The 17,838-nt window shown below is 56.0% G+C and overlaps 3 protein-coding genes across 3 annotated transcripts in view; all 3 read left to right on the plus strand.

The window, feature by feature from the left end:
• ECHS1 (enoyl-CoA hydratase, short chain, 1, mitochondrial) overlaps positions 1 to 7,040 on the plus strand; it is a 7,495-nt gene extending 455 nt beyond the window's left edge. The window contains exons 2-8 of the mRNA XM_006754963.1: positions 1,251 to 1,472; positions 1,960 to 2,087; positions 3,295 to 3,394; positions 4,650 to 4,754; positions 5,196 to 5,315; positions 6,018 to 6,085; positions 6,893 to 7,040. Of these exons, the coding sequence (XP_006755026.1) occupies positions 1,251 to 1,472; positions 1,960 to 2,087; positions 3,295 to 3,394; positions 4,650 to 4,754; positions 5,196 to 5,315; positions 6,018 to 6,085; positions 6,893 to 6,958 (809 nt within the window). The 3' untranslated portion in view covers positions 6,959 to 7,040. The remainder of the gene's footprint in view (positions 1 to 1,250; positions 1,473 to 1,959; positions 2,088 to 3,294; positions 3,395 to 4,649; positions 4,755 to 5,195; positions 5,316 to 6,017; positions 6,086 to 6,892) is intronic.
• Positions 7,041 to 11,180: 4,140 nt separating this feature from the next.
• FUOM (fucose mutarotase) lies at positions 11,181 to 14,990 on the plus strand. Its single transcript, XM_015572727.1, has 6 exons — positions 11,181 to 11,317; positions 11,966 to 12,034; positions 13,385 to 13,455; positions 13,619 to 13,717; positions 14,414 to 14,487; positions 14,727 to 14,990. The coding sequence occupies exons 1-6, from the start codon at positions 11,233 to 11,235 to the stop codon at positions 14,791 to 14,793; spliced, it is 465 nt and encodes a 154-aa protein (XP_015428213.1). The 5' UTR covers positions 11,181 to 11,232; the 3' UTR covers positions 14,794 to 14,990.
• Positions 14,991 to 17,388: 2,398 nt separating this feature from the next.
• CALY (calcyon neuron specific vesicular protein) overlaps positions 17,389 to 17,838 on the plus strand; it is a 7,426-nt gene continuing 6,976 nt past the window's right edge. Inside the window, exon 1 of the mRNA XM_015572502.1 lies at positions 17,389 to 17,712. The gene's annotated coding sequence lies outside the window, so the exon portion shown is untranslated. The remainder of the gene's footprint in view (positions 17,713 to 17,838) is intronic.

Genomic DNA, 17,838 nt, shown 5'->3' on the forward strand with positions numbered 1-17,838 from the left:
GGGGCCGCCGCGCCGAGCTCGCTGAGCCCTGGGGATCGGTCGGGGCCACGTTGTGTTTGGAGCCGGATGTGGGAGTTCGCGGGTTTGCCTTGACTCTAAGGGGCTGTGCAGGGAGCACCGCGGGCATCGCAGTGGTCGCGCGTTCGGTCCTGCCCGGTCCTTTCCCTTCATTCCTGTATCCAGTTCACAACCCAAGTACCAAGTCGTGTCGGCGTTACCCTGAGTTCTCCTTGACCCTCCTGCACCCTGGCTGTAATCAGCAACCGTTTCCAGGTCCCCCGACAGGTGACCTGTTATTCCAGTTTCTCCCCAGTAAGCCCCCGGGGCAGGGACTGTGATCCCGTGTTACCGTTGACGAAAGCGGCCACTCCAACGTGCAGACACACACACTCACGCCTTTGCCGCCTCAGGTCAACCCTCTTCCTCTCCAGGTCAATGCTGACCCCCACGTCTGGGCGGACAGTTTTGGGGTGGAAGTCACCCGTGCCTCTGCGTTCCCCCGCACCAGAGGGTCCACTCACCAAGGCCAGAGCTCTGTCCAGTTCACAGCCCAAGTCCCGTCACCTAGTTGGCATTGGTTGAAAACACGGATTCCTCCTCCCTTGTTTCTGCGGAATCACAAGTCTCTTGTGCTGACGGAGGCCTTCAGAAGGAAGCCTGCTGCGGGCTGTTCATTGCTGGGTTTTTGTTGTTGTTTTAACTTAAGATTCAAACATCAGTGGAAGCAGAGTGGTGGGACGGCCACCCGTGTGGCTGAGAGCTGGGTGCTGCAGCCACCAGGGACGGTCAGGGGTCCCTCAAGTCTGTCCAGGTCACTGTCCACTGACGGGGACACATCCTCCCAGTTTGAGGCCTGTATTGAACCTCCATCCAGCACAGCCAGGGGTGAACCTGAGGAGGGGCGGGCTGAAGGATTAGAGAAGACTGACAAGAGACTCCAGTTGGGGCCAGGTGGACCACTGCCTGGATGAGGAAACAGTGACAGCCTGTAAGCTGAAGCTTTATTTTATAGTCAGAGCACACAAAGCAAAGCAAGGGGAGTTTCACGACTATTTCCTTACTCAAGCCTTGTTTCTGCACCCCCCACAGCCCATTAGCTACCTAGGAACAAGGGAGGACGATAAGGTCAAGCTTACTAGTAATTGTGCTAGGAGGGCTCTGCCCTCCAAGCTGGGACTTGTATGTGGCTCTGCCACAGGTCAGTCTGAGGCTTGACCCTATAGCCGCTCCCCACACTATATAAATAAAAGTCTCCTTTCTTCTCTTTGTCCCAGGGGCTAACTTTGAGTACATCGTCACAGAAAAGAAGGGGAAGAACCAAAGCGTGGGGCTGATCCGACTGAACCGCCCCAAAGCACTCAACGCGCTCTGCGATGGCCTGATCAAGGAGCTCAACCAGGCGCTGGAGGCCTTCGAGAAGGACCCAGCCGTGGGGGCCATCGTCCTCACGGGCGGGGAGAAGGCATTTGCAGGTGCGGTGGGCAGCGTGGTGGCAGGTCACCCAGGTGTACGAGGCGGGGTCTGACCGTGATCATGCCCATGGTGCGGTGTTGCAGGCAGACTTACACCTCTGAGGTAGAGTCAGAAAACCTCAGACAACTTGGGTTGATTTACATGTAAAATGGAAATGGGCTGGGGAACTGCTTGGCTGAGCTGCTCGGTATGTTTAACACTCAGGTGTGCTCTGCCAGCAGACAGAGTACCTTTATTCCGGTCCTCCATAGTCAGGTGTCGTGTGTTGAGGGCTCAAGTGACCAATGAATATGCCCAGCCTTCTCTGAGTCCACCTTGAGTCTGTTTCTCGTCCCGGCTCCCCTCCTGTATCACAGCGATTTGCCGCTGTCCATCACTGCGCAAGCCAGGTCTCCCCAGGGGCCCCAGTGCCTGCTCACAGGGGACACTCCGTAGCTGCCTCTTGGGGTCTCTGCACTCTGGTAACTGTGGCCTCACTTCCACCAGCTGGAGCCGACATCAAGGAGATGCAGAACCAGCGATTCCAGGACTGTTACTCCACTGGGTTCTTGAGCCACTGGGACCATCTCGCCCGGGTCAAGAAGCCAGTCATCGCTGCTGTCAATGGTTACGCTGTGAGTGTCAGCCCGAGTCTCCCTCTCGCTCAGAATTCCTTATGGAACTGTACTTGTGAGTGTGGCATGTAACCAGTTTTATTTTGAAAAGGCCTAAGTCTAGTTCCCCGGCCAGGAGGCCTTTCCCACTTGATGCCAAAGAGCCAAGGACTGTAAGGAGGGGAGGTGTTTCAGGATCTGCTCTTGTCAGCGCCCCCTCTCCCCCAGTGTTCATGACGACTGCTGTGACTCCCTAGAATGTTCCTCCCCTCTCCTATGTTAAAGGCATAGTGTTGGCTTTTTGTACAGTTGTGATGACTTTCCGACCTGCACTGCACCTATAAACGAACCTCTTTAACTACCGTTGAAAGCTCTGTGTCCTCTGTTTGGTGCATTGAGGTCTCCTGCAGGCGTGTCGACTGCTCAGAGATGCTGGGCTGGTCAGAGCCTGAAGAGAAGTGATGAGAGCATTTCACTTTGTGACTGGTTAATAAAGCTCCCTTGGGGTAAGCCAAGGTCAGCGGTTAAAGTGTATTGGAACAGCCATGCCCATTGGTTTGCTCACTCCCCGTGGCTGCCTTCGAGCCTCCGCAGAGAGATCTTAGGACCCACAAAGCTGAAAGTGTTTGCTGTTTGGTCATTTACAGAAAGAGTTGGGCCGCCTCAGCCATTTTATAAGAAACTAGAGTCCCGACGCATGAAATTAATGCAAGAGTAGGCCCTCACAGCCCCGGCTGTCTCAGCCGCCCTCGCAGCCCTGGCTTCGTCGAGAAGGTCATCCGGACGGTTGTTCCACTGTTCTGCCGTTCGGTCGATTTGCATATTACACTTATTATTATAGCTTCTTGGGAACACTTAACAACTTTGCACCACTGTGTTAATCTTTGCTATACCCCAGACTGTTTTCTTTTCTTTTTTTTTTTTTTTTTTAGAAAAATTACTTATTTAATTTATTTTTTAAAATATGTTTTTATTGATTTTAGAGGGACAGGGAGAGAGAGAGGAATAGCAATCTGCCTCATACACACCCCTTACTGGGGATTGAACCTGAAATCCGGGCCTGTGCCCCGACTGGGAGCCGAACCTGCAACCTTTTGGTACATGGGACTACTTCCAACTAACTGAGCCACACTGGCCAAGGCTGTGTTTCATTTTAATAGAATATTTAAGTAAGAAAATAGAGTGATTTTGTGATTAAATTCCCCTGATGACACCTCATGTTTTGCAGCTTGGTGGCGGCTGTGAACTTGCTATGATGTGTGACATCATTTATGCTGGAGAGAAAGCCCAGTTTGCACAGCCGGAAATCCTACTGGGAACCATCCCAGGTAAAGCGGAGTGACATCTCCAGCATAAGCTCTTCAGGTCACTCCCCAGAGTCTGCCCACCTCTTAGGGGCTTGAGGACTTTTCCAGAAACAGGCAGAGCATGTGGCTTGCACATGACGAGGGACGTGGGGTTGTCGTGTGAGCACTGGACGGGTGGCTGCCTGTGTCTACCCATTGTGCCCTCTGCCCCCCAGCTTACTAAGTGTAAGTGGTCACAACAGCACTCAGAGATGGCCATGGGGGTCACGGAACTATGCCGATTCCTTGGGTAATGGCCACATCCAGTGTCAGATGCTATTAAGAAGGCTGACCACACATGGCTTATGGTCTTTGTAGGTTAGAAGCTCAGAAGATGGTGACTGAGGGCCAGCCCTGAGAGCTTGTGCCCGGAGGTCACACATGTCACATCTGCTCATGTCCCAGTGACCAGAGCAAGTTTATGGCCTCACCCAAGCTCAGCAGCACAGGAAATCAGACCCCCACACACGGAGGTCGGCAGGAGCAATGGGCAAACAGTGCAACCTCTGCCCCTGCAGTCCACCTGGGTAGGATTCCAGGCCTATGTCCCCACAAGGTCTCTGCCCCACATGTCTCTGCCCAGGGCATCTCCTGAGCCAGCTGGGTGGGCAGGAAAGTGTGTCCCATTGGCTAAGGGCGAGGACAGCCCACATGAGCTCTGTGGCCAGTGGGCTCTTCCTGTCCCAGCTCCCAAGGTCGGAGTCTGCTGCACTGTGGCTGTCTCCCTCAGGTGGTCCCCTTGACTTGCCCTGGTGCCTGGGGTTCGCCATGGAGCAGGTGACTGGGCAGACTGCTCTCTTTCCAGCTGGTGGGTAGTACGGGAGAGTGTGGAAGGGAGCTTTGTAGTCTGGACACCCGCAGAACGCTGGGAGAGGGGCACATTCAGAGTGCTCCAGGAGGCAGGAGCCCTGCTCTAGGCCCAGACCTTGAGGGGAGCAGGTCAGATCAGAGGCCTCCCCCCAGCCAGGTCTGAGGCCGGAAGCTGCGAGCTCCGTGCATCTGTCTGGAGTCTGACTCCTGTATGGGGTGCTTATGTAGGCACTGAGGTGCCAAGTGGAGAGGGGCACTGAGCATGGAAAGGAGGCCTCCCAGGGTTCCTCGGGTCTCCTGCCTCCCCCCTGCTGGCTGCCTCGCCCCACCTGACAGACCCATCTTCAGCCCCTCAGAACTGGTGTCTGTGCATGTTGGCTTATACTGGCCACAGCCCACTGAGTCCCACAGCCTTCTGCCCCTGCAGGTGCGGGGGGCACCCAGAGGCTGACCCGAGCTGTTGGAAAGTCTCTGGCCATGGAGATGGTCCTCACTGGTGACCGGATCTCAGCCCAGGATGCCAAGCAAGCAGGTACAGTCCGAGGTCCCCCATGAGGAGTGGAGGGGGGAGAGTTTCCTGCAGGTGCCCTGTGGGCGATCAGCACAGTGCTTTCAGGGGTCCTGATAACCCAAGGGATCGCTGCCTGTACGGACACCCCATAGGTAAAAAGAGTAGCTGAAGCATATGCACAGGTTACAGAATGGTGTTAAACCATTCATTTCCCGAGCTCAGTGTAAGCAGTGGAGATTCTCTGAGACCTGGCAGCGCACCCTGTCCCCGCTGCTCGGTGACATGGTCTGTCAGCGTTGAGTGATCACGCATGCAGCCCGCAGCATCGCCCCAGCGTGGGGACAAGGTGCAACCCTCCCTATGTTGTTGCAGCTCCTTGTTAACAGCCCAAAAGACCTCTGCTCTCAAAGTGTAGACACACAACCAGAGCCGCTTCCTCATGTTCACCTTTCTGTGTTTTAGGTCTTGTAAGCAAAATTTTTCCTGTTGAGAAACTGGTGGATGAAGCCATCCAGTGCGCAGAAAAAATTGCCAGCAATTCTAAAATTATAACAGCGATGGCCAAAGAATCAGTGAATGCAGGTAGGGCTGTGCCGGGGGAAGAAGAGGCCGCCAGGACTTGTGCGGCTTCAGCAGTTTGGCTCTGAATTAGGTGCCCATCCTGGACAAAATTGTTGGGATTCTCAATATTTTGAATTTGGCTCTTTGTAGAGTTTTTGTTTCTAGTTGCTTGCTCACAAATTCTGTTCTGAGCTCCCGTTGGTACTGAGACCAAGAATATGTCATCCTGGGGGACAGACAGGCACAGGTGGTGGCTGTGCAGGGGGGAGGCCTGATGTCAGCTTCTGAGAAACTCCGTTTGCCTGGGAGCTGGATGGAGAGACTGCTCCTCAGTGGTCAGGGGCTGTGCAAATAGCCCGAGGGTTGGCCCAAGGGGCGCAGACTCCCGGGTCCCCGTGGGAGCCAAGACAGAGGCCACACGCTGCTGTCGCCCTGCGCTCCGTTCTCTCCGACGGAGTTACCTGGCCAGGACCTTGGAGACTTTTAAAACAGTTTCATGGGCTGCCTCACACCTTCTGTGCTTGGACCGTTTGCATCCCACCTTTCATGCAGTTTCTCACCTTCTCTTCTGGGAGAGGCACTGAGCTGGGGCGGTCAGGCCTTCCCGGGCCACATTCTACATCAGGTGCAAGTGCATGGGGCTCTGGAGACTGTTTCCTGCCACCACAGAAAGCACTCCCAGCTCCAGCATCTCGCTTCGTAACATCGGGTTTTCTCTTTCAGCTTTTGAAATGACATTAACAGAGGGAAATAAGTTGGAAAAGAAAATCTTCTATTCAACTTTTGCTACTGTGAGTAAACAACATTCAAGTAAAGAATCCCACGTGTTCCAGCCACACAAGCTGCTGGGAATGTCCTGGTAGACTTCATCAGCCAACCCCACTCCCCTTTGGTCAGAGCCACTAGCGTCCATAGCTGGGTCGGGGGCTCCATCGTGAGTGGAAGTTCAGAAGGACGGACAGAGCAAGGCCATTTCCTGTCACAAAAGGTCTTCCCGGTGGCCCTTAAATGCAGTCCATTTACCCATGATTTCCTGTCACTCCAGTCACTTGAAGTGGGGTTTAGAACAATGTTTTCTAGGATTTCTGCCAGTGACAAAGGAAATCATTCTTCTAGTACAGATTTACCTCTTTTATTATCAGAAGGTCATATATAGGTTTTTTATGAAAGAAAGATAAAAAATGGCTTTGGCTCTTGAGGAAGTGCAGATGTGTGTATACACATGTGTACACACAGGAAAAGAGGCAGAGGTAGAGTCTGGATTCCTGCCTCATGACACCCAGGGTACTGCTGAATTCAGATGATTTGGTGAATGACCCAAATAGAGTGCATCTGAGGTTCTCTGTAGATGAGAGTTTATTTGACAAGAAGTTCGTGGTTCCTGAGTGAACATCACCTGGGCGTGAGGGGAGGAGGTATGTAAAAATACCCATTCCCAGACCAGCCCTACTCGGTCAGGGAATCCGGACCATTCCCAGGCTTCCAGGTGGTCTTGCTGCAGAACCGTCCCTGTCCCCGCACTTGTGAGTGTGGAGAGCCCTGCGCCTGACCCGCTAGGACATGTGACGTCCAGCTCTGCTTTATTCCCTTTCCCCCAGGAGGACCGGAAAGAAGGGATGACTGCATTTGTGGAGAAGAGAAAGGCCAACTTCAAAGACCAGTAAGAGCTGCTGCCTTTGCCTTAAAACCTCCATTGAAAGAGGACAAATTATTTTAGAATAAATAAACCCTCTCTTTTAAAGAGCAGTGTAGGTGCGTGCACTTTCTCTCCAGCGGTGTGGAGTTGTGAGAATCGGTGTCTGGAGAATGTTCGCATTCGGACCTGAGCATCTTCTCTTTTCTCTTTTAATATGTTTTTATTTATTACCGAGAGGAAGGGAAAGGGAGAGAGATAGGAATATCAATGATGAGAGAGAATCATTGATCGGCCGCCTCCTGCACACCCCACATGGGATCAAGCCTGCAACCCAGGCTTGTGCCTTGACTGGGAATCGAACCATGACCTCCTGGTTCATAGATCGATGCTCAACCATTGAGCCATGCCGGCTGGGCTAGAATTCTTTTTAATTGTGGTAAAATATGTTCCGGCCATACAAGCTGCTGGGAATTTTTAACCATTTCAAAATGTACATTTCAGTGGCATTAAGTGTGTTCACAGAGCCCTGCAGCCATCACCACCATCCACCTCCAAACTGTTTCATCAACCCAAACAGACTACCTCCATGAACTCCAGCTCCCTTTTCCCCATCCCCACCAGCCCCTGGCACCCTCTACACTGCTTTCTTCCTGTCTCTGAATTTAGTATAATGTTTTCAAGGTCCATCAAGGCCATAACATGTAATAGTTTCTTTTCATTGCTGAACAGTATTCCTACTAGCGTTCTTTTAAATGGCCCTGGAATGTTTTATGATGTTGGTATGTTGTAATTTACGCTTTCCCAGGTGTTGAGTATGTAGACTGCATCGTTTCTTGCTGTTGGAACGATCATGGATAACACTGTGAGCAGGAAACCTTGCCCTTGAGTGGAGCATGTCTGAGATTGTGAGAAGGAGCCTGCACGTGGCAGGGCTGCGCGTGTGGGAACTCGGGCTGTGGGTCAGCGGGGTCTCTTCTCAGTGCTGGGCCGGCTGAGTCTCCGACCCTGATGTCAGGACTTGCATTCCCGGGCCTGGATCAGAGCTGCTGCGTGCGTGGTGTAGGAGGTGCCCGAACAGAAATGCAAGTGGTGGCTGTCACACTTAGTGCCATTTGCTGGGGGAGACAGTCTACGCACTAAATTCCCTCTGCTGGCCTCAGTCCTGGGGAGGGCCAGCTGCATCTCCTGGGTCACTGCAGTGTCAGATAGCACATAGGTCACTGGGTAACCGAGTGACCCTAGTTACAGGAAACCACCTGCCCCCACTGGATGTCTACCGTTTAGTTCTCACATCACAGCCCAGCTCAGAACTCTGGACCCTCCATCTTAAACCAGGCTCTCGAGTAAACGTCCAGTAGGAGAGGAACAAGTCCTGGGGCCTGGGAAGGAAACCCATGTCCTGCTACCTGGGAGGGCTTCCTGGGAGCCCCAGAACATCCTTAGACCCTCCACAGTGAGGGACCCTGCTGGCTTTCCATGCTGGGGCACAAAGCAAAGCTACTTAATAGGCCCAGCGAGTGCGGCCCTGCTGGCTGCCGCGTGCCCCCGAGTCCTACCCCATGGCTGAGGTCACTCCATGTGTGGGTCATGGCCTGGGGCTGGGATGGAGCTGAACACCAAGGAGAAACCCACCTGCATTTGAGAACGAATTGAAATGATCTGAAAGCTTCAGCTGTCTGACTGCCTCAGATCACATGCCCTGTGTTTTGGTTGTATTTATGCAGCCAAGTGGGGCGCTGGTCAGAACAAGAGTTTAACATGCTGTGCAGACTGTCTGCCTGGCAGGTATTTGCTCCTCAGTCTCCACCAGGTCTGTTCTGTGCTGTGGTCCGAAATCCAGATCAGGCCTCAGAAGGGAGCGGTTTGAGAAGGAGGTGGTGGTGTCTTTGTGAGCAGCCTTCTTCCCGGTGCTGAGAACAGACATTCTTTTCAGAGAAGCCTCTGACGTGTGCTGATGACAGAAGTAGGGCCGAAACCGGTTTGGCTCAGTGGATAGAGCGTCGGCCTGCGGACTGAAAGGTCCCAGGTTCGATTCCGGTCAAGGGCATGTACCTTGGTTGTGGGCACATCCCTAGTAGGAGATGTGCAGGAGGCAGCTGATCGATGTTTCTCTCTCATCGATGTTTCTAACTCTCTATCTCTCTCCTTTCCTCTCTGTAAAAACTCAATAAAATATATTTTAAAAAAAGAAAAAAAGAAAGAAGTAGGTACAAGGGGAGCTGCTTGCAGTGGGCCGGCCCTGGGGCAGCGGGCCCGGAGGCAGGGTGTTCTGCATGAAGGTAGATGTGGAAATACTCACTCATTGAAGCTGAATGTGTGACCAGGGCTCTGCTGCGTGATGTGCCACCTATCCTAGAGGTGAGTAGACAAGCCAAGTATTCAGGGATGGAGTCTTAACACAGAAAACCACCCGGCCAGCGTGGCTCAGTGGTGAAGCGTCAACCTATGAACCAGGAGGACTGGGCACGTGCCCGGGTTGTGGGTTCAGTCCCCACTGTGGGGCGTGCAGGATCAATGATTCTCTCTCATCATTGATGTTTCTGTTTCTCCCTCTCCCTTCCTCTCTGATATCAATAAAAATTTAAAAAAAAAATAAGTAAATAATAAAATAAAATTGAGAGAACTGTTCGTTCACTGGTTTACTTTTCACATGCTTTGGGCAGTGGCCTCCACACTTTGATTTTGAGCTGCGGGTCCCCAGAGTGGAGCGGTGCCGGTTCTGAGGATCTTGTTGAGACCTCACACCCTTGTCTTCGCCGGGCTCAGTCGGAAGCCAAGAATGGTTCACGCTGAGCCAGCGTATTTCAGAAGTCTGTCACCACAGGCTATTTGGGTTCCAGAACTTGCAGGAAAAGGAGTCTACTCCTCACCCCCCAGGCCTGGTGGAATGGGACCTTCTCTCAGGCTTCATGCTGGCCCGGGGCTTGGGGTATGTGGGGACCTCGGGCTGTCAGGAGACTGTAGTGTGTGGCCATGTGCTGTGCTGTGACTGACGGACCACACACCCCTGCGTGAGCTTCCACCCCCTCCTGAGTTAAGTGACCTCTGGCCTCAGGTTGTTCTAGGGGTTTGGTTTATTTCTGAAACGGAAACTTCCTCCTCTATATAAAACCAGCTTTCCCCTCATCTATTTCTACTAAAATGATAAAGCTTTGGCGAATGTTGACTGTAAGTCTCTCCACTTAAACTTAGAGTAGAAACTGCTCAGGTACAACCCTCACCCTGGGTGGAATCGGCTGCTGGCCCTACTGATTGCCAACCTCTCCACCACCCGGCCAGGGCTGTGTGTTCAGGGCACTGCCGGACACCAGACTGGGTTTCCCACCTGGCTCCCTCAGCCAGCCGGGCTCCCAGAGCCAAGCTGTAAGATGTGGAGTTTCCTTCAGGGTTTCACTGTTGCTTCGTTGTCTTTCATGTACACACAGATCTTTCCCAGGAGCTGCCAGGCTCTGAGCATCTTGTGTCACCACACGGCTGAGGGCTGTGGCCAGAGCACTGGCCGCACAGCCCAGTGTCCATTTGGGAACAAAGTGGAGGATGGCGGGCTCTGATGGGAGACAGCCTGGCCTGGGCTGGCCTCTGGGCTGCAGGGCAGGTAGGTGGGTAGGTAAGCAGGGCAGCCCTGCAAGGTGAGGGCTGAGGAGCCAGAGCAGAGCGGGCTGAGGCCCACTGGAGCTAAGCAGGAGCCCATCTGCAGGCTGAGCACTGAGTTTGGTGGTGGGTTCTTAAGTGAGGGTGTGACTAGGCCCATGCACTCAGGGGCCTGTGCTGCTGTCTGCCCCACAGCCTGAGTGGGGGGAGAGCAGACACAGGCTGGAGGCCAAGGGCAGTGTCAGCAGGGCACAGGAGCCACCTGCATAGGTCAGCTATTGCTGCATAACAAATGGTCCCTAAATTTAGGGGCTTAACCCTAAGTCAGTTATTCTTTGACAGTCTAAGTGGGTCAGGAATCCAGACAGGCCACAGTGGCTCTCAGCTGGCGGGCTGTGCTGGGAGAGCCCTATCCAGGTGCTCCCAGTACATAGCCCTTGGGGTCCTCTCCAGGGCAGGCCCAGGGAGTAAGTCCACCACGGGGTCTTCCTACCCCAGGACACCGGGGATGGGAGGGGGTAGGGAGCCCCGACCAGAAACACACGCGGGTGTCCGGGTCTTGAACTGGTCAGGGACGCGAGGCCCTGAAGGGTGCTTTCCGGGCTGGGTCCCACACCACACACCGGGCGCAGCCCCACCCACTTCTAGCTCCAGCGGCCCCGCCCCTGCCTGCAGGCCCCGCCCACGGCCACACCCCTTCCTCCTGCGAGCATGGTGGTGCTGAAGGGCATCCCAGCGCTTCTGTCCCCAGAGCTGCTTTACGCCCTGGCGCGGATGGGGCACGGGGACACCATCGGTGAGTGAGTCGGCGGGGGGCCGAGCCTCAGGATCTGGAGCCCCACTCTCGCGGCAGAAGTCAGGGGAGGCGCCGGGGCTGGGGTGGGGACTCCCTCCGGGGTCCTGGCCCAGGCTGTCCCCATGCCCGGAAGAGCCGGTCCGGAGGTGGAGGCACTGCTTTGGCCGCCCTGTCCCTCCTCGGAGCAGGACTCCACCCCCTCCCGAGGCTCCGGCTGGCCCAGGCCGCAGCCCAGGCTGTGGTTGGCCCCAGGCGGTCACGAGGACAAGTGCCCTTGGCCCGGGCAGGGTTAAGTCGGGGCCGGGCTGGTCGCTCCCGCAGCCGAGTGTCAGGGGTGGGGAGGGGCCTCAGGCCCTGTGTGCTGCTCACGCTCCAGACCCCTCCCCACATGGCCCCGGAGGGGTCACGTCCCCGGTGTGTGGGGCTGTTTTTCTTTTCCTGGGCTGTGGGCGGATTCAGGGTGCAGGCTGCAGGTCCAAGTTCCGCCCTCATCCTGCTAACACCTGTGCAGTTGCTCCTTCACCTCGTAACTCCCTCTCTTCCCTGGTCCTTGGATTTCCCTGTTGGGAAAAGGCGGGGAGGCTAGCGGAGATGTGTAACATAACACCCATGTGGCCCCCAGGATGTCTAACCCAGCTGGCCGTTCAGTTCTTGCAGACATGAACTTCCCCACCTCCTCCATCTGCAAGTGTGGCCCAGAGGAGATCCGCGCAGATGGTGAGCAGGCCACCTCCTGCAAGGTGGGGCTGGAAAGGTGGGGGGTGGTCCTGGCCCCAGCTCCCCACGTGCTACAGCTCTGTCCCCACCTCCACCCATTCCCCAAGCACCCACGGCGACCCGTGTGCCAGGACCCTCAAGGTGCTCCCTGCAGCCCCCAGCCCCCAGAGGTGACCTGGGCCTCCTGCTCCATTTCTGACACCCCTTGGTGACTTCTTGAAAACGGGGAAATGGAGGCTGGGCATCGTGTTGGCTGACTGAACAGTGGGGCCCCCTCCTCCCCCAAGTCAGTCAGGTTTTCAGCCTTTACCCTGATGTAAAAATCCCAGTACTGGTGACCTGACCTCACAGGCCCCAGGTGTCCACATACTCAGAGAGCCTCTGGCCCTCACGGTGGACGGGAGGTGAGGCTGGGAGGGACCTTGAGCCAGATTCCAGAGAGGATGGTAGGAGCAGAGCCAGCAGTACTGAGTAGGGCGGCCTTGGGGTGAGGGCCCCATCCTGACCCGTTGCCTTGGCTACCACTCCCCACTCAGGGAGCTGAACCAGCCAGCCTTGGCTAGATCCTGGGCCAGGTGACCAGGCGCTCTCCTGCCCGAGGAGGGTGGGACCAGGTGGGCCGTGGGAAAAGCTGGAACATAAGGGGCGTTTAAGAAAATCACAGTGCAGCCACCAAAAGTGACACACACACACTGTGCGCATTAGTGGAGAACAAGCAATTAGGATTCAGAGTGGAAAACAGGCAGAAAAGTCTAATCGTGCAGAAGAAGATGAACTTCGATGGCAGCAGGTTTCCTTTACGTGGTAAGATTAGAGCTGGTTCCTTCTTTTCACAGGCTTCTGTATTTCCCACTTTTGTACAATGAGCATGTGTTACTTTAACAATCAGAAACTCACTTTATGGGAGAGCGCGGGCCTGGGAGCCAAGTGGGACAGGTTCGGGGGCACCTTGGGCAAAAGAGGCCTCTTCCCAGCCCCCACTGTCCTTGTCACAGGCTAAAGGTGGCATCTCCCAGCCTCTGGGGTCAAGGAGATGGCAGGGCGCTCCTCCTGGTGGATAGGTTTTGAGGGTACCCCCAACAACCTGCATGGTGCAGAGTGAAGGGGATGGTCAGGGCTGGCCCAGTGCCAGGACAGTGACAGGTGCAGCGGCCAGGGTGAGGAGACACCAGTGTGACCTTCATGAGTGTCACCAGGGGGGCAGCAGTTGGCCTGTGGCCCCTCTATCCCTGGGCCCAAGTCGGTCCCTGATGATTGAGTGAGACCGTATGGCCAGGTCCAGTCACCAGGTGGTGCTGTGGGCACCTGGGTTGGGAGGGCTGGAATCTGAGGCCAGCACTCTGCCCTCAGGCCTGGGCATCCCGCAGCTCCTGGAGGCGGTGCTGAAGCTGCTGCCACTGGACACCTATGTGGAGAGTCCGGTGAGGGCCCCTTTTCCAGACCTCAGAGGGCACACCTGCCTTTGGGGGGTTGCGGGGGAGATGTGTCCTCAAAGGGTTCTAACCCTGATCAGAAGAGCCCTAACCATCACCCAACAAGGGGGGCCTGGAGGCACCCGGGGACAGACTGGCCCCTCTGTTCCAGGCTGCTGTCATGGAGCTGGTGTCCAGTGACAAGGAGAGGGGCCTCCAGACCCCAGTGTGGAAGAGCTACCAGTCCATCCTCTTGGAGGCTGGCTGCTCGGTGAGCCTGCTGCCCCCACCGAGAACGGGGTTGGAACCCTCTACGCTTCCTTGGAGGCCTGGGAGGAAGGAAGGACAGGCCCCAAACTCTGCCCCATGGTTGTGTGAGCGCCTATTCACCCGCAGTGGGAGCATGACCGTGGGACCACCCTCCGGCCTCCAGCTTCCTATGTTTTCCCAGGATCCTGACCTGTCTGCCTAGGGCCCTTATCCACCCCAGGCTCTCCAAGTGGAGCCAGGGCAAGTAGGGTACCCCAGGCCCCCATCTTGTGGTCAGAGGCCTGGTCTGATTTTGTGTGACACCCCCGATGCCATGCCACCCTGCAAGGGGTCAAGCCTGTTCTCCAAGGACCACCCACACAGGCAGGTCTTGGGTCCTCTCTTCAGGTAGGACATCTGGGTCTCCTGTCCTGGACAGTGGCTCCCCTACCCCACCCCTGGGGCAGATCAGAGGGGCTCAGGGGTCCCAGGCAGGCGGCCACCAAGCACAGCAGGCATCTCACCCACCACAGCCTGCCTCCCTCCCCTCTGCACCCCCCAGTGCCTGGTCCTTGCAGGTAGGAGGCCGAGCATCCTTGGGACCCTGGCCTGGAGAACCAGAGAAATGAAGCTCAGAGAGACCATGCCTCCTGATGCCCCTGTTGGGCCCATGGGGTTTCTGGGCAGGGTCCCTCAACCACATTGGTTTGCCTTCCAGAGCCCCCTTGAGAAGATAGAGAGGTTTGAGTTTTATCAGCAAGCCAAGAAGGCTTTTGCTGTTGTAGCAACTGGGTGAGTTCTGGCTGGATCCACTGGGTCTTGATGGGTTGCCTGAGTCCAACTGGGTTTGGGCTGAGTGTGAGGCCCTCCCTCTCCCCACTCCAGAGCTCCCCCACCCTCTGCTCAGCCCCTGCCCCCCCTGAGACAGATGCTCCCCAGGGAATGGGGTCACTGAGCTGTCCAGCGGTGGTGCACAGCAGGGGTCTGGGCACCCTGGCTCGGTTCTGGGCTCAGCTCAGTTCCTTGTGCAGGGAGACGGCCCTCTACGGAAACCTCATCCTCAAGAAGGGGGTGCTGGCCCCCGAAGCCCTGTTCTAGACGGGTGAGGAATCAGGACCCCTGAGCCCGACAACACTACCAGCAGACCTCACCCAGCCAGGGCACGTGACCGGCAGGTCCTTGGGGGGCTGCTGACTGGCTGGAACTCTCTCTATCTGAAAAATGATGGAGCCCAGCCGGTGTGGCTCAGTGATTGAACCAAGAGGTCACTGGTTCTATTCCCAGTCGGGGCACATGCCTGGGTTTTGGGCTCAATCCCCAATGGGTGCATGCAGAAGTGGCTGATTGAAGTTTCTCTCTCATCAATGTTTTGATCTCTCTACCTCTCCCTTTCTCTCTTTTTAAAATCAATTAAAAAAATTTTTTTAAAGAAATATGGTGGAAAAGTGTCAATGTTCAGTCCAAAGTTTTAAGCAACAATACCATTCTCACTCACAAAGGCAGAGCGCAGGGAGGCTGCTGGCTCCCGAGGGCAGCCCCCAGGTGCCTGAGATGGAGCCTCAGATGGGAAGTAGGCCTCCACCTCCCAGTAGGTCTGGGCCTCTTGACTTGGTGAGTTCCTGAGTGTGAGAACAGAGGTCACACAGGTAGACACCCTTCTGCAACCTAAGGACCTGGGAACCTGGGTTGGGGGCTGTGGTGACTCCACACTGCAGGAGGCCTGGAGGTAGGTACAGCCGCTACTCAGGTGGTCCTGAGTGGAGTGGAGGCTTATGCATCAGTTCCTCCAGCTGCAGACACTGGGGTGGCCCTTAGAGAGGGGACCAAGGCCCTTTCTTCAGCCCCAAAGACAGGAGGGCAGGTGGCAGGGCTGGTCTGGAGGTGGTGCTGGTGGGATGGGGGTAGGACGGCCCTGGGTGGAGGGCTTGAGCTGCCTGGGGTGCCAGCTGGGCCCCATGCCTGTGTTCCCTCAGCCCAGTGGTTGAGTGCCTACTGACTAAAGAAGCCTGAGGTGTCCTGGGAAATCAGGGTTGGGTGGTGCAAAGGATGGGAGGGTAGGGGCTGCCCAGGCAGAGGGCTGGCCTGAAGAGGAGTCTGTGAGGCTCTGAGGGCACCCGGCGAGATGCCAGACTGGGTCTCAGGTTGGAAGAAATTCCCGCCAGCCATTGGCCCCAGACTCCAGTGTCCCTGAGGTCACTCTTCCTCCAGACCTTCCTACAGCCATGTGACTGTGGGAGCTGGATGACTGGGGGCTCCTGGGTCTCTGTCCCTCAGGGCTTGGCAGAGGCTCCCATGTGGGTGCTGGTGTCCTGACCTCTCAGAGAGCCTGAGTGGCTGGCAAGCCATTGAGTGAAGGTCTGGGGTTCAGCCTGGGGAAGGGACTCTGTCTTGGGCCCATCACTGCAAGGGCTCAAACTCAGACCCTATGGCCACTGCCAGGCACACAAGGGCCTTTCTTTAAACAGTTTTATTGAGGTTTGATTGACCAATGGTAAACTACACATTTCAAATGTACAATGAAATATATTTGGACATCACCCAGGCCATTGCAGCTCAGTTGGTTGGGTGTGGTCCCATGCACTGAAAGGTGTTGGGTTCAGTTCTTTGGTGACATGAATGCTTGACCATTTTGTATTGGCACCGAGGCCTTTAATGAATTTGGTCACCAATAACAATGACCGACCGGCTATAGGTTGGAGGTTCTCATGACCCCCTGCTTGGGTTGGACCAAATTGCCAGAATAGTTCAGAGAACCCAGATACGTTTTACTCACTGGATCACTGGTTTACTATAAAAGGATACAACTCAGGAACAGCCAGATGGAAGAGATGCATAGGCAAGGTCTGGGGAAACGTCCCCCCAAATCTCCATGTGTTCACCACCCCGGAAGCTCTCCGAACCCTGTCCTTTCGGGTTTTTATGGAGGCTTCATTCCATAGGCATGATTGATGGAATCCTAAGCCCTGGTGATTGGTTCAACTTCCAGCCCCTCTCCCCTCCTCTGAGGTCAGGGGGTGGGACTAGCAAACTCATAGAGATGACTATAATTTTTTTTAAAAAAAGACAGACAGTAGCAAGTGCTGAGGAGGGTGTGTGGAGAAACTGAAGCCTCATACATGGCTGGTGGATGTACCATGGTGCAGCCACTTCGGAAAAAAATTTTATTTTAGCATTTTCTTTAAAAGTGAAATGTGAGCTACCATCCTCCCTCGCAACTCCACTCCTAGGTACCCACCCAAGAGAAATGAAGCTGTGTCCGCACAAGGACTCCAAGAGCACCCATGCAACGCGAACAGACAAAACCAGCCACGGTCCAGAGGCCTGTGTGGATGGACGGATAAAAGGAGGCCCATCTGAACACGGGACGGTATTCAACAGCGAAAGGGGTGGAGCGCCGATCCAGCTGCTGCCGTCGCTGTCCTCCAGCTGTGAGCGGGGCTGAGCCCTTGGGGGAGGGGGGTCACGTCTCCCAGGACACCCACCAAACACCTGCTGAGCGCCTTCTCTGCCAGCACCGAGCAGGTGCCGGGGCAACAGTGACCAGGAGTGCCTGGCACGCCCAAGGAAAGCGGACAGCCCCAGCTCCAGACCCTGAAACCGGAGAAGGCCCTCCTCCGAGTGGGTGGGGGCCAAACCCAGCTGGACCTCAACCCAGTTGACCAAGGCAGGCGGGAGGGAGAGTCTGAGAGCCTGACCGAAGCCAAGGCGGAGAGCCCCCACACGCCCAGGTGCAGGAGCAGTCAGGCCTCAGCTGGCCAGAGCGCTGTGCCCTGCGTGAGGTGTGTGCGCGCGCGCGCGCGTCGGAGGGGGTGTGAGGCTGTGGTGCCCGGTGCAGCCCGGGTGGGGGGCAGGCTCCGGGCTCCCCTCCCCCAGCCTGCGTCTCCCCAGCAACAGCAGCCTCGGTCTGGGGCTCGGCCCCTCCCCCCCCCCACCCCGACTGCGGCTGCGAAGCGTCTGGAACCGCATCCTCCTCCGGAGACCGCATTCTGCCGCAGCAGCAGCGCGTTGGAGCCTCTTGTGAGCCATTTCCACATTTATCCCTATGGAGCCCGGGGGTGGGGGTGAGGGCGGCGGTAGGCGGGGGTGTGCGGGTGTGCGGGTGCGTGTGCAGGAGGGGTGTATGGAGGGGAGCCCCGTGGCGGA

This window comes from Myotis davidii, unplaced genomic scaffold (assembly GCF_000327345.1).
Source record: "Myotis davidii unplaced genomic scaffold, ASM32734v1 scaffold72, whole genome shotgun sequence".
In the NCBI taxonomy this organism is placed as follows: domain Eukaryota; kingdom Metazoa; phylum Chordata; class Mammalia; order Chiroptera; family Vespertilionidae; genus Myotis; species Myotis davidii.

What these genes read in the sequence shown, in the direction of transcription:
- FUOM (XM_015572727.1), top strand. Translation starts at nt 11,233, where the DNA reads ATGGTGGTGCTGAAGGGCATCCCAGCGCTTCTGTCCCCAGAGCTGCTT. An exon ending in GGGGCACGGGGACACCATCG is followed by an intron (nt 11,318 to 11,965) that starts GTGAGTGAGTCG and finishes CTGGCCGTTCAG; the next exon opens with TTCTTGCAGACATGAACTTC. An exon ending in AGAGGAGATCCGCGCAGATG is followed by an intron (nt 12,035 to 13,384) that starts GTGAGCAGGCCA and finishes CTCTGCCCTCAG; the next exon opens with GCCTGGGCATCCCGCAGCTC.